The sequence below is a fragment of the Magallana gigas genome, chromosome 2 (genome assembly GCF_963853765.1).
Source record: "Magallana gigas chromosome 2, xbMagGiga1.1, whole genome shotgun sequence".
Lineage (NCBI taxonomy): Eukaryota > Metazoa > Mollusca > Bivalvia > Ostreida > Ostreidae > Magallana > Magallana gigas.
The window spans coordinates 39,266,270-39,281,688 of NC_088854.1; the positions used below are offsets into that span (position 1 = coordinate 39,266,270).

The 15,419-nt window shown below is 34.7% G+C and overlaps 2 protein-coding genes across 2 annotated transcripts; both read left to right on the forward strand.

The window, feature by feature from the left end:
• Window positions 1-736: 736 nt before the first annotated feature.
• On the forward strand, window positions 737-7,570 carry LOC105324850 (uncharacterized). The gene is made up of 7 exons (XM_011424055.4): window positions 737-1,734; window positions 1,916-2,137; window positions 2,810-2,953; window positions 3,432-3,529; window positions 3,724-4,148; window positions 5,918-6,152; window positions 7,108-7,570. The coding sequence occupies exons 1-7, from the start codon at window positions 862-864 to the stop codon at window positions 7,493-7,495; spliced, it is 2,385 nt and encodes a 794-aa protein (XP_011422357.3). The 5' UTR covers window positions 737-861; the 3' UTR covers window positions 7,496-7,570.
• A 1,071-nt stretch (window positions 7,571-8,641) lies between these two features.
• LOC105324851 (uncharacterized) lies at window positions 8,642-13,528 on the forward strand. The gene is made up of 7 exons (XM_011424056.4): window positions 8,642-8,841; window positions 10,764-10,836; window positions 11,030-11,115; window positions 12,121-12,228; window positions 12,440-12,499; window positions 12,615-12,695; window positions 12,817-13,528. Exons 1-7 carry the CDS (start codon window positions 8,767-8,769, stop codon window positions 13,120-13,122), a joined length of 789 nt encoding a protein of 262 aa, XP_011422358.3. The 5' UTR covers window positions 8,642-8,766; the 3' UTR covers window positions 13,123-13,528.
• The last annotated feature ends 1,891 nt before the right edge of the window (window positions 13,529-15,419 follow it).

Sequence of the window (15,419 nt, forward strand, 5' to 3'; positions counted from 1 at the left end):
TACTCGATGGCTTGTCAGTTCAAAACTGTATGAACTATATAATCGAATTTTTAAAGAAATAGAGTTGAAAATACATTGTAGATGTTATTATAAATCTGTGATACTGCTTAATTTTATGTATTTTTTCTTTAATTTTCCACAGATTTACTCAATGTAGTAAACACCGAATGTTGAAGGGGAGTACAATGTACTTTATTTTGATAAAAATCGATAGGGTTTTTTCATATAAGAACAAAATTATGGAACGTAGTGCGGAATTCTTTAAATAAGCAATTTTAAAAGCATTTATTTGAGATAATTACAGTATTTCTATTATAAATGGGAAAAATTGCCTTTAAATAGGCATTAAACGTTAAAAATTTTTTATATGTCCCAGAGAAAGGGGGGGGGGGAGAGAGATTTTACCTTAAACTCCAATATTACGTGCTAAAAAAAAGTCCCAAATTATTGAATTCCTAATCCGTGTGTGTGTGGGGGGGGGGGGGGGGGGGGCTAGTATACCTTTACTATTACAATCTTTCCAAGGTTAATTTAGGCTGCGAGATCGAGAAAAAGTGGGGAGCTGAACCCTCCCTGATGCTAAGTTCCTAATGGTTAGGTCTAACTTTACAAAAAAAAAAGGGGGGGGGGGCTTCCCCCTAGACCCCCCGGTTCCGACGCCTATGACATGCACGTAACCTCTAATTTATTCGGAATTCTCAGGGCCGTGCCAAATTTTATCATTTACTTGTTCTACTTTCACTTTCTACACATTCGCGGACTTTTCGATTTCGAAAACAAAAATGCTTGTAAATTTTACATCTAAGTGGTGAAAACAACCAATATTATGCTTATTTGTGAAACAGACAGCATCTTTTTCAGATGGATCATTTGTTTATATTCGAAGGAAGGCTCTGCCAGTGTTTGATCGAAAGATCTTCATCTAACCGCAGAGCTCTAAAAGTGTCTGTGTATGAATTTTGTCAACATCGTAGGATTTTCAAGAAATTGCAATTTTGTTCAATTGATGTAAGTCATGAAATCAAAGAAATTATAGGGATACACGTAAAGCTTAACCTTTTTACTGGATTTTATACAGTGATTTTACACGCTTCAACACAGAATGCTTGTAGACTTGTGTTGGTGCTGGACAGACATTTTAGCTCTTATCGAGTCATCACACAGCCAAATTCTCCTTCCTCCTCTACACAGGATGCTTATTTTATCGATGGACCAGGTTTAATTCAAAGTAATACCAGTAAAAATTTGATTTTCCACAGACTAGCGGAGAAACAAAAGGAGTTGGTCCTAAAAGAAAGTGTTTCTGTGAAATCCATGTTGTGGTCTGGGTATTGCAAAGAAATAGGGAGTGTAGCAGTGTTTTTATCCATAATTAGAAATGACCAGACAGAACACTTCACTTTCTTCATTCATCCACATTCAGAGGATTACGAGACGGTAGATTCTATTGTATTTTTCCCAAAAGAGTTACAGAACTTGGTGACCGCAAATGTTATCCAGATATCAAAAGGAGGGAGTGAAGCATCTGCTTATTATTCAGAAATCGTAACACTAACCAGCGAAGGCTTTCTTATTTATCTACAAGAGGGAAGAATTATGTGGGCCTTGCCTACAACAATCTCTAATCTAAGGAGACCTGCTTTGTTTTCATGGAGTGCATTTTCCTTGAATACGCAGTTTTCAGCAATATACAATAATGACATCATAACATTTATCAACTTAAAGGAAAGGAAGGTATATATATGACATGAAATCTAGAAAGTCAATAAAGAGTTTTTTTCAGACTTTAAAATCTTGAGTTTCAAACAATTAATCATCATATATCATGATTTGAAATAAATATGGATGTAGACTACATGTATGTAACACTATTTTATTCGTTACTTCAATTTTTCTTTCAATGTTATTTTATCAGATTTTAAATCAAGTGACAGATGTCACTGCCGTGTATCAGGATGATTTTGTTGGATGTGGACGAACTCAGATCCTGTGTCTTCTCCCTGGGTTTTCTTTGGAGTCCAGCTCTGATTGGCTACTCACAGACAAAGGGGTGTGGCTGTTTGATCAAAAGAGTACAACTGAAGAATGCCACACAGAGCATCAGCCTGCTGTGTTTGCTTTACAGAAAAGACTTCAGGTAAATTTAGGCTGTAGATTCCTCATTTTACGAGAGAACATTTAATCGCAAATGCTGAATTTTATCATACATGTAGTTTCATTTCATTTACATCTGTCTGAAAAACAAAAACCAGATAGATACAGAAAATTGGAAGATTTGTGTCTCACGATTTAAGCAGATGCATTAATTAATTTTATGTGCTTAATTGGGAATCTGAAGTATTGTCATCTACCGGATATATACAAACTGAAAGTATAGAGTTAGATTACGGTAGAATAGATAGCAGTTAGTCTATTAAAGCAGAACTATTACATGTACTGAAGTATGTACACAACACCATTATGTTTTACACATTTTGGGAATTTTTTTATTTTAAAAAAAATATAAAATTAGCACTTTGTTACATGAAAATTGGAAAATTTCACCCCACAAGTTTGATATGCATTTTACAGTACAGGGAAGCCAACAAAATTTTATTCCCTTAAAAATGATTTTTTTTGTTATTGATGATATTTCCTTTTATCTTTCAAGCAAGTTCAATATATATTGTATTTCTAGATAATTCTAGTTAATCATTGTTGACTTTTTGCATATACTTTAATTACTTTAATTCATACAGCAAGGGAAAAATAGATCAGCTTTACATACATGTATTTCCTTTAAACCTAGAATTTTACATTTTTTTTGCAGGGTGAGTTAGTATCATTTCACAGAAAATCTTACTTTGTTGAGAGAGAGAGGTCAGACTTCATCAGGAATACTTGGAAATCTCTGCTGCACCAGCCATTGTTCTCACATGCCAACAGAGCAATAGAGGAGCAAAAACCACTACAGGTATGTACATGTATATAACTGTATATTTTTAAATAGTTTCAGTAGAAAGACTTTGAAAATGCAGTGAAAAATTTGAAACTTGGATACTGTAAACCAGCTTTTATTCGCGGCGACTTTATTTCCCGATTAACTGACAATAACTTGGTTCGCGGCGACTTGTCACTTATGTTCGCGACCAAGCCTTATCCAGACCTGTATTGTTATAAAAACTATAGACAAAGGACTGATTCGCTGCGAGAAATATTCGCGACGACAAGGCTCTCGCTAACCTCGCTAATATTCCTCGAATGCTTATAAAAGTTGGTTTACAGTATTTGATCATTTTTTTTTGTCTTGTTAATGCCTTTATTTTTATTAAAATTCTTATTCTTGCATTTCAAAGAAAACTTTTTTCTCATCCAGCTCTTCTTTTATTTTAAAACATTTTTAATTCTGTAAAATACATATAATCACTGAGTTTGAATTTTTGTCTCTGTAGATCTCAAAGACCTCCCTGATTTCTGTAGAAAAGATTTGGCAGGTGGTGCTCGATGATAATTGGTTGGTAGGAGTGAGGATTGTGAACAGCTATGACAGGTACAGGTAGTGTTTTATTAATTATCAAAAATATTTTTTAAATGTATTTCAACATAATTAATCAATTTGTAACATCATTTTACCATTGAACGTTTTGATTTTTTTCCATTGCAATAAGTTACTTACATGTTAATTTAACGCCGGAAAGAAACCTTTGAATTAATAATTCATTTACTCATATTTTGTTTATTTAGTCCACTTCACAACCTCTCGCTTTCTCTCTCCTCTGTCGACCAAGATGGCAAACAGCCACAAAATGTCCTCTACAGTCAGAGCCAATGGCTGATTGCAGAAAACCCAGAATGCCGGAGTTCAAAGGTCATAAAACGAGGCCCTAGTAAGGTCCTCCGATCCAAAGCCCCTCCCTCAGAGCTTCAGCCAGGCGAGAAGGGGGTGGTGGCTTGTAGAACTGACATCCCTTGTTTAGTCTCACAACCTGAATTTAGATGTGAAGTTGTTCTGACTTACACGGTTTGCTGTGATTCTGACAAAAATGGAAGTGAATTGGAACAGCGTCAGTACCAAGTGCAGCAGTGCTGTGGGACTGTTACTTTAGAAACATCCAGTTTGATAGAGGGAAAATACAATTTGGAAGAGCCATTAGGGAAGACAACTCTAGGTGTGTAGCTGAATTTAATGCTAGGAACTATAACTCTTGCAGGAAAACGGGTTTGCTATGTTAAAAGTTGTTTTACCTGTGTTAAATCAGTGTGTTTAGACGGAAAATGACAAACAATGGGGTTTTGTAGCCAGCAGCACGCTTATTTTGCTTTTAATGATGCATACAAAATTAGCCCAGATTTCCTCTGAAATGTTCTACTGCCTCAAAACAATGAGCCATTTATAGTAGATCGGACCGTCTAAACTGTCCGGAAATTTTTTAGCAGATCAAATACGATGTAGTATTCATCGTCGTAAACAACAAAATATTCTACGGGGTGTGAATATCAAATAAAATCGGTTGTTTAGGCCCTTGTGTTACAGTAAGAAATGCTCAATTTATGTCCAAAATTGAGAAATACTGATACGAAAGCGGAAAACAGCTGAGATGTATCACCCATGTTAGTTAGATTAGAACAATACCATGCTATTTTGGACAAAGGTTCTCACCATTTTCATAAATTGTATGAAATAATGAAGTTTTCTCTACCCCACCCCCCAGAGGCAGGGTCATTGAATTTTTGGCCGACATAATTTCTGGGGTCCACATGATATTAATTAATTTGCGTCATTTTATACATTTTCATACATCACTTGTCAATTTAAAACCAAAAAAATCACTGAATATCAAAACACCGTGTAAATGCATACAGTATAACTTTGATCATATTTTCATAAATCAGTGGCCACCGTGTACACCGTGGTGTTTAAAAATCGCTCATAACTTTCTGAAATGAGTAGATATCTTCATAATTTTTTTTTAGTCACACAACACATTGAGTATTAATCAATTTATTAATGTTCATTTTGCGATAACAAAAAATGAGTTATATTGCAGGTGTCATAACAGTATTTCACTGAAGGTTCACGTCAAAACATGGCTGAGCCAAAATAATTCCCGAATTTTCCTTTGAATTCGGGGCGGTTCCGCTCGAGACAGGACCTGATTTTTTGTATGAGATGAAAAACAATGTGTAAGAGGTCTAACTATCCCAGTTTTGTAATAATGCGAGGTCATTTGAATTTTTGATGCGCGTTGTTTCTGGAGGGGGGTGAAAAGTCCCGGGCTTGATTTTCAAGCACATGTGTAACTTCGATGTAAACAAAGTCGCACGCCTTGCTGGATGCACGTGTGTATTTTGCTAGAAACTTGTAAATGAAGCGTTGTTTAAAAAGATGTCAAGAGGATTTTTTCCAGAAGTTCGTTTTGAATTTTTAATCTGTATGTAAAGTTGTGCAATTTTGGTAAGAATATATAGTAGAATTTAATACTGTAGTGCAACCTGCAACAAAAAATGAGTTATATTGCAGGTGTCATAACAGTATTTCACTGAAGGTTCACGTCAAAACATGGCTGAGCCAAAATATTTCCCGAATTTTCCTTTGAATTCGGGGCGGTTCCGCTCGAGACAGGAGCTGATTTTTTGTATGAGATGAAAAACAATGTGTAAGAGGTCTAACTATCCCAGTTTTGTAATAATGCGAGGTCATTTGAATTTTTGATGCGCGTTGTTTCTGGAGGGGGGTGAAAAGTCCCGGGCTTGATTTTCAAGCACATGTGTAACTTCGATGTAAGTTGTGTAACTTCGATTTAATATTTTAAAGTAAATCTCATGTGTAATTAGTTGAGCATTCAGCCTCCTTAACCAAATTGTTTGCTAATTTTTCATATCTTTCATTTCTTATGTATTTCTAATAAGTAATTATCTCCTCGTCTTTTTATTTAAGACCATTGGTGCAAGGAAGCAGTAATGCTTCTCACACAAGTCACGTGTCATCTTGAAATGAAAACCACGTGGTCCAACGTTTCACGGTTGAGTGACTGGTTGGTGAAGCTGTGCGATTTCCACTGCAATGCAGATCAGAATGTCTACCAGTCCACGGCAACGGCGTTCTCTAGAATGAAACTAGTGATTCATTCACATCCGAGTCACAGCAAGGCCAAGTTTACAGTCTACGCAAAGTAATCAATATCAATCTTTAAACAATTTTTTTTATTAAATTTCAGAATTCATATTGCTTCTGTTCTGTGCAAATTTGAATGCTTTGTGAGATTGCGAACCCAAACACTAGTTGAAGTCACGCGGAAGGGCTTTTCAATCTGTTTCTTTTCTCATTAAATGTGGTTTATGATACTACGAGGTTTAAAATCCCTTTGTACCGTTCGTAAGTGCTTGGAACCAAATTCAACATTGTGAAACTTGGTCGATTTTATCAGATTAAAATTCCTTTCAGGCTCACCCTAATTAAATTAAAAGGGGATATATTAATCCGTCATATTTCAACATACCAAAGAGCACTATAACAATAAAACACATTAAGGTGTTCGAGCCGTTAAAGATTTTTTAAAAACTGACGGAAAATGAGTTTGTTCAAAACGTACTGGAGTGTTGCTATCAATGAATCAAAGTGTTATTTATATGAAAAGAAAACTTACAATTTTATTTAATAATGTAGATGAATTTTAGGAGAAGGTTACTTGTAGTTTACGGCTTTATACGGCGTTATTCACGTGCATTTGCACCAAAAAAAAATGAATTTTTCAATCTTATTTAACAAATATTTTATTTCTTTTTTAAAAAAAAATGAAATAAATATATAAACATGGGCTGAAAAAAATGAGTTTTTGTGTTTCAGAATGTATTTCAAATTTTCCTAGAATGTTAAATGCTACATATGATATTAAACTTCGATTTTTATATAAACTTGCGGTTAATCATCATATCAAACGAATCATCATTTTACAACCGTCAATTGGAGAAGGATTTTTTTTTTTTACCGTTAGTAGTTTATTACAGAGTTTTTTAATAAAATTTCTAATTCAGACTGCTTTTTTTCTCTTAAAAAGGTTTCAGATGTATCTTGAAGCCGAATGCAAATGAGACAATAATTGCAAATGTATGGATTTTACATTGTAGCTCGAAGAAACAAATAATGCTGCTGATCCATCATCTATACGCTCGGTTAGCAGACGACATTGTCATTATGTCGCTTCTTAAAGAAGAAGAAGAGCACGAAGGGCTTCAGATAGCGATCGTAGCAATTAGGAGAGAAATCGAGATAACGAAACCTAAGCAACGCGAAAACGCAACCGGAAGCTGCCATTTGGGGGATCCGGAACTTCCTGAAAGTGACGTTAGTGGTGCTCTTCTTGTAAACAACATCAGGGAGAACTTCCGCAAACGAAAAGAATCGACATTTAGATCTAAAGTAGATTCTGAGCAGAGCAACGATAAAATGAATGAACACAGGTTTTATGAAATACAACGAAACACAGACGAAGCCATAGCAAAATTAAAATTGTGATAAAGGGTTATTGATTTAGTCTTAATAATTGAATTGTTGTCGTAATATATTCATAATAAAAGACGAAAAAATCTAGACTTATTTATAATATTTTAAATAACGTATTTAATAAATTTATCATATATTTGAATGCATGAATATCCAGTATTCTATAGCCATATCTATCTAATTTAAAAGATGTGATATATTCAGTCAATGGGTAGTACGCTGAAGCTAATTATAGTTTAAAATTTGACATTTTTAAAAATGTATTTGATAGATTTATATACTTTAAATCTTTTTGATACTATAAGTTGAAAATTGTTTCAGATATTATTAAAAATTGTTTGATATTTGCTTGATCAGAGTGACTCAGTTGACAAAGTAACATCATAATGACGTGTGTTTTCGGGTAATTGAGACATTCTCGCTTTGCCTTGCTCCAGATGTTATCTCGATAAACTCGGAACCACAACAATTTCCAGTTTTTCTCTACAAATTTATTTAAATTCTTAAGTCTATAATAGGTGGTCCTTTTCGTGCTGAATTTCATTGAAATAATATTTAAAGAATTGACTTTGGTAAAGGAATGAATCATTTTAACATAACATAATCGTAATTGTTTGAAGTGCGGATAGTGAGCATTGACCGGAAAAGGGACAGTGTAAAGTTTGTTCGGGAAACAAAAGGAGACTCGGTTTTTAACGGACATCGAACAAGACATATAGGCGAAAGGGGGAGAGTTTTTAATCCTAACCAAACACCACTCGGTGTTTATCAAAATACAACTTTGAATGTAATTAAACATACACCCCCAGATTACGTGTAAATATCAAAGAAAAACAAGCGCTATAAGTTAGATGTAGAGTCCCTATTGTTCAATTTCCGTTGTTGAATTTAAAATTGAATAGAACCACATTCCAATGCCTATAATGCGATTATGGGGTTTTTTTCACTCAGTAAAGTGTACAGAGAAGCGAAATCGGATGGAAGAAAAAAATAGCTAAGAGATCGACTGTCCTTGATAGAAGACAGATTGTTTCTTAGAAGTTTACAAACGTGAAGCGCTACTTCATCGATTTTGTCGTTGAGAAACCGAATCGCTCGTAGGATATAAATACAGTCGTTGATTTCAGTTTACCTGTGATGACGCGCTCAGGTGTATTCTGGTAGTGTGTCCCGACCGTGACTCATGGTCGATAGAGCCCGAGCAGGAAGGAGACACGTTTTAATGGTGGCTAGAATCTAAGGGCTGTTCACGACCAAAAAAAAAAAAAGAACAACACGGTGGCATGGCCATTGTGAAGACTTTTCTGTGTTTTTCCAATACTAGGGTTGGAACCCTTATATGTGGATGTTACAGCTTGGTATGTTTGGTTTTTTTTAAAACTTCATTTCTGTGTATATTTTGTGTTCTAAATGTGTCTCTAATTTATACGTACTGAGTCCTGGGTTCATCATTTTCTTTTCATTTAAATGTGTCCTTTGTATTGATAGCACGTTAACGCGCTATGTAAAATTATCTAGTTTTTAACAAACATTTTTGTTAAGTTTTGAATGCATAGCGACTCAGGTATGGAGACATTGTTAATATCTTCTGAGGTTGTTTTTTTTTTAGACTGTTGACAACTTGAACTGTTGTCCTGGTAATTGACAAGTTTTCTCACGGTCCAGTCTGTTCACTGCGGGAATTCTCGCCTATTCAATTGACAGGCAGCCTTAAAAAAGCAAACGTGGTCCCCCTTAAATTAAACATTCAGTGGACAAAGTAGCATTGTGTGTCCTGTCTGGCTACGGCCCGTTCTGGACAACGGTCTGAAAATTCTGTCTATTTTGTAGTATTGGTAATCGATTATTCAGTTTAAATCAGACAATTCGAAATGTGAAAAAAATTAGAAATCTGTTTACTCGGAAATTAAAGAAAGGGGAACGTTTTTTGTCTCTTTACAAATTGCTGAAATTCAGAGCAACCATGATTCATTTGTTGGGAATTTTAACAAGTGTTTATCTTTGCTTCAGTTTCAGAGATGATGTGAAAACTTAAAACCTTGGCAAATATTGACATTTTATCAGGATGTCAGAGCCGTCGCTTCTATGGGTCTTTTATAGACGCGTTTGATCATTTTATTGCAAAAAGGCATCTCTGAAAGTTTACTACCCGTGTAATAAATCTTGTAGAAGGACTGAATTCAAATTGTCACGGCAGATAACAAAGAATCCTAAATGTAGTTATTTACCCATGTTCTTTAAAGGGGTATTCTTTCAAAGACGTAAAAGTGTTGTAAATTTTTAGCACATATACTCTCTCTCTCTCTCTCTCTCTCTCTCTCTGAGATATCGATTTTTTGGAAACTAAGCATGCCAGGAATTCATTTGATCAATCAGTTTTATATGGAAATGAGCCGAGAGAATTCAATTGTATGACAATACCGTATCGAATTATACAGTGGTTTATAAAATGCCGGCCGCGCAACGGAGCTTAGCAATTGGTTGGACTGATTGAATTTCCATTAGTAGAGGACAATTTCATTAGTTTATTTCAATGCTTAAAACAGATAAATATGGAGATGCCAGATTGATTAGGCTCGATCAAGTGACACATCGACATGATTACGATAAGACACGGATTAAGATTCTCGGCACACCTCGTCCATGTTTGTTTGTATTTTACTCATTAGTAGTTACATAATATTTGTGAATTTTTCCGGGGGCTATACAAAAGACGACCGATAGCCCCTATCAGTATGTTTTAGGGAAAGACTTTATAAATTAACCATTAAGTCGAGATGGACACGTCGTCCATCAAAACGAGGTTAGCATGTACTTCATAGGTCGGAAATGGACCGGTAAACTGTTACAGGACCCGACACAACATAATGCCTACATGGCAGTTTTAATGTAGGATGCACTTAATAGACTCTCCTAAATAAAATAAGACAACGGAATCTTGACAGCTTACAACTTTGAGGGAAAAAATATCTTAATGATATTTCCTATCAAAGGACTCCCTTTTATTGAAATTATTAAAATGAAAACTATACAACTTACGATAAGATGACCACCAAAAAATGACAAAATGACTAGGCTTCCTTTGATTTGCCTCCCCACCCTCTTTTTGAGGTGGACGGGGTGGTATTGGATGAATTGTACGATTATGGTTTTGATTTTTTCATCTGTACATACATGCATGTACTTCATATGATTCAACTATTTTTTGTATATATGACAGTTATATATTCTGGCACACAGTAGTCTATACGTTTAATATAAAGGCCGTTTATATTGACAGGTGAATTCCCTGATCTGCCTGGTATTCTATCTGTTCCGTTATGTCGGGTACCAACTCATTGAAGACTCTCAGGGTATGTAGATTTTCTTTCGTCAATCATCTTCGCAAACCAAGGTTTTTTTGATCCACTCTGCTACATGTACCCTTGGCTTGCAAAGACGTTCGTCAGTCGGATGCTCGCAAAACAATTGATGGTTTCATGCCATTATGTGTCCATTCAGTAAGATATTTGACTTAATTTCCTATTTTCTTTCATTTATTAACAGAATACAAAGGAATCGTGTATGCTGGTTTTGTCTTGTATGGACTGATGATTGCAGCATCCCTTATCCTCATCCCAGGCGTACAGTTGGTATGTGTGTTGTTAAAATGATGAAATTCAGGGCAGTGGATTTTTTGTCTAGAAGAAAAATACTTACCATGCCGAAGTTTGCCGTTAATATATACATTATTTACGTTTTAAGGTATTTTCAATGTATATTTAATTTCTTTTATTTTGGGACCGGGTGGGGGTGTGGGGGGGGGGTGGGGTTATGGCTGTTTCACTCCACCCCAACCGCCTTAAAATAAACAAATTGATATGAAACTCATTATTTAGACAAATTATAAAAAAGGTTTACAAGTTTCAATTTTAGAAAGTTGGGAATTTTTTGCCCTTTTCACTCTTATTCATGAGATTTATTACTGCGATATGATTTTGTCGTAGGCAAGTTTCATTAAAGTGATACACTATTTCACGCTGTTATGAGTTCGAAATTCCAAAGCGATAAAAACAACCCTGATAGCATCATATTGTCTCGTAACACGGCATTGCTTTTACAACATTTCGTATGTTTAAACGAAGTGGCGTGTAAACATCTGAACTTGTCACTTCACTGACAAATGCTATCTAAAGGCTAAATATCTTATTACGACACCCACCTTGGGACATCGTATTGCAAACGTTTTATTTTGCTCATGTGTATTTAAGTTACTTGTAAATAGCAAAAGTTAGGTTTCCTAGTACATGTAACATGTACTTGTAAATATAACAAAAGTAGGTGCATGAAAGAAATTGCACGGATTATAGATTATCTAAAATTGTACAAATGTTTACATGTACATGTGAAGTGAAATTTCGTTAGTTGTAAATGAAACCGATTTATTTTTTTGTATACTGTACAGCCCTATGAAATATGACCCTACTGTAGTTATATTTTATGTTAAGATATATATAAATCATCTCATGCACATTCCAAACTTCTTACAAAGAACATATTGTGGAAATAAGAGGCTTTAACTCGTCAAAGAAGACCTAGAAATTACCTTTGTCATGCACCGACTGAAATAGTTATATCTACCGTGACTTCTTTTACAGGACAAGCGATATCTCCTGTTACCCTGGGTCTACGTCCTCATCCTCAATGTACTGTACGAGACAGGCTCCATAGCTCTCCTCACCACCGTCCACATGGAGAGGGAAAAGGTAAGTTCCGATACCCCACAGGAAAGAGAGAGAGAGAGAGAGAGAGAGAGAGAGAGAGAGAGAGAGAGAGAGAGAGAGGAGAGAGAGAGAGAGAATGTTAACATTTGGTTTTCATTAAGATTGTTCAGGGTTTTATTCATGGAATTATGATTTGATCGAGTTTTCCAAATGTGTAGCATTACAAATAATCATGCTTCATTTTTTTGTGCAGACATTGAATGCCTGGGAAATCGTATGGATGTTTTACTATTGTTTTAAACTCATAGCAAATGTAAGTGTTACTTGATTATAATTTCCATTCTTTTATGATCGATATACGTGCCTGATGATTTAAATTTTTATTAGAATTTGGTACTTTATAATAACTGATGCTTGTACTTTTACAGTGCTACTGTTTTGCCTGTGTGGTTTCGCAGTATCAAGAGCTATCAGAAGGAAGGGGCACCTATGACTATTTATACAAACCCGTAAGTATATGAAACGGTTCTCAATAATATTAGCTTGAATTTCAAATACATTTTCTCATTGATATCAATGTTAAATATTGATGATAAGCCTTAAAGAAGAGTTTTGTAATTTGCTTTGCAGAGAAATCGTCGTTCGATGGGGCGAGCGCGGGAACACGACATTGACACATTTGAGCTTCCATTCGGTGTCCATCTCCCACCTTATTCTGAATCGGACCCGTGTAAAGAGTTAAATCCACCTCTATATGAAAACTTATACCCGCAGCCAAAACTAGAAGACAGGAGGTCTATAGACATAAGACAAATTGGACTATGTCACAATGTGCAAACAGTGAATCAACATTCAGAAAGATACAATTACAGTCAAAGATATTCCGGAGATATGCCAGACAGATATTCAATTACGGTGGATGTGGTTTGGATATGACATCGTTCTTTTCTGCCAGTTGGTGTTCATATGTTATTAGTGTCTCCTAAGACATCGTTTTGCCATTACAAAACGGAAACGATAGCAGCGCATGCTCATCAAGAAGCCGCTGTTTCCTCCTCCTGAAATATAGGTCTCGTTTTCGCTCCTGGAGGAAAAAGATGTGTGTCGTTAAGGAGAAAGTGAAAATTCTCGAAAGTACAGAATTTTACCCATGATTCTATTGTTCAGGAAGCAGAATGGTGCTCTGTTTTAATGGAGAATTGATTTATTTCACCCTCACGGAATCTTTTTACCATGCTGTTCACAAACTGAATTTTTTACCTCAGGGATGTATTTTATATATATGTATGTGTTGTATAACATTTCAATGTGCCAAAGAGAGTAAAGAATTATGAATCTATAACGATTTCTGTCTTATTATATTTTCATGAAAGCTATATTCTATAAATCAGACGCCAAAGTAAATACAGATTATTTCATCACCATCTGTACCTTAGATTGGTTTACAGAAATTGTACAGATTTGTGGGCAATATAAAAAGTAGTGAATTAAATTTTTTTTACAACACAGGTCAGAGTCGCCAAATCGAACCTGTTCAATATTTAATTTAATTTAATTAAGGCTTATAATTTTAGACCATCTGAGCCGAAGGCTCAACGAGCTTTTCTGATTAAAATATGTCCATTGTCTGCATGATGATGTCTTTACCTGCAAATAGACTGCGCAAATCTTTTAACAGATTTTAAGGGCGATGATTTAAAATAAGGAGGCTGGAAGGCCAACCAAGTATGAGATCTGCCTTAAATTTTTTGATATAACATTTCTAGTCATTAACCAATCATTAACAATTATCGAGTAAAGAAAAATCCGAATATTTTGGCTTTAAAGTTTGAACATTTTCCTATATCCTATAAACCGTCCTCTTGGTCTGATGGAGGTAAAAAAAGCCTAAAAATGGCAACGGCCAATCCAGCCCTCTTAGTTAAGTTTCTTCAGAGTCCCTTAATATCTTCATAAAAGCTACAAGGGTATGATTTGTGATATGACTAAACCATCATGTTCAAACCATTACCAGTGGTTTGATATAGGGCTTCATGAGGGATGCTACGATATAGAAACCACTGTTTATCAGAAATAGTGGAAAGAAATCCGAAAAGTGTATCAGTAAATATCTCAATAGGCATTGGCATAAAAGCTTACTGCTATGATAAAAGTTGAAATCTTGAACAAGAAGCCCAGATTGAGACCACGTGTATAGTCCAGTTTTAAATGAAAATAAAATAAAAAAATGTGATAAAGCTGATTTAGAAACCGTATCCATCATTCAGGAGAAGGATGTGGACCATGAGCCCGATCTCAATCTCTTGTTTTGTGCTCAATTCAATTGTTTTTGTTTTGTTAAACTCCCATTTGCTTTACCATCGACAAATGATAAAAAAAAAAGTTATTTGTACGATCGTATATCTGATCATGTTCTGCGTCGAACATTTCTACATAACATAGAGAGGGAATCAATAATGAGATCTCGTTTTCGTGAATAGAAACGCATTACCAACCTATCTTTATACTGTATATGCATACCCTCAAGTATTAACCGCATTAATGCCAGCATAAATTGGTTAAAACAACAGGTAAAAGAGATCTAAATATCGATTTACAGTCTCATAAAAAAAAAATTGGAAAAATGACACTTTTTAAAAAAAAATTCTAGATGTCCATTCAAGAAGTCGTCAGAGAACTATATACATTTTAAATGTATCTGCAACAATTTGATTTTTTTTAAAACTATGATTAGGTTTCAAATACATATATGTTAAGAGCTAAAAGGGGCATTTGACTATAGAAATATATGCTTAATACATTTTAGCAGCTCAGTCTAGGTGCCAAACTTGCAAACTTTAGGAAATTTATATTCTAATGATTTCTTGGATATATATTCGTGGCATTTCCGTCTTTTTTTTTATTTTTGTCATGTTTTGTGATCGTTTTTTATTTCTTTTTCTTGTTTTTTATTTTATTTATATACGTTTTTGTAATTTTTGCTTTTGGAGTGAGGAATTCTTCGATTTTTTCGCGTGTTTTTTAAGTTTAAAATTTCAAATGCATATATGTACATTTTGATAAAAACAGTGTACAAATAAATCACGAAGATGAGGAATTTAAACGATTTGCTCATAAGCTGATACACAAAAACAATGCAATGTAAAAAATAAAACCATGAATGTTAGAATGTTTTATCACCCCCTCTTTAAAGCCTTGTATTAAAAGATTAATATTTTGAAAGTAAAGTTTAC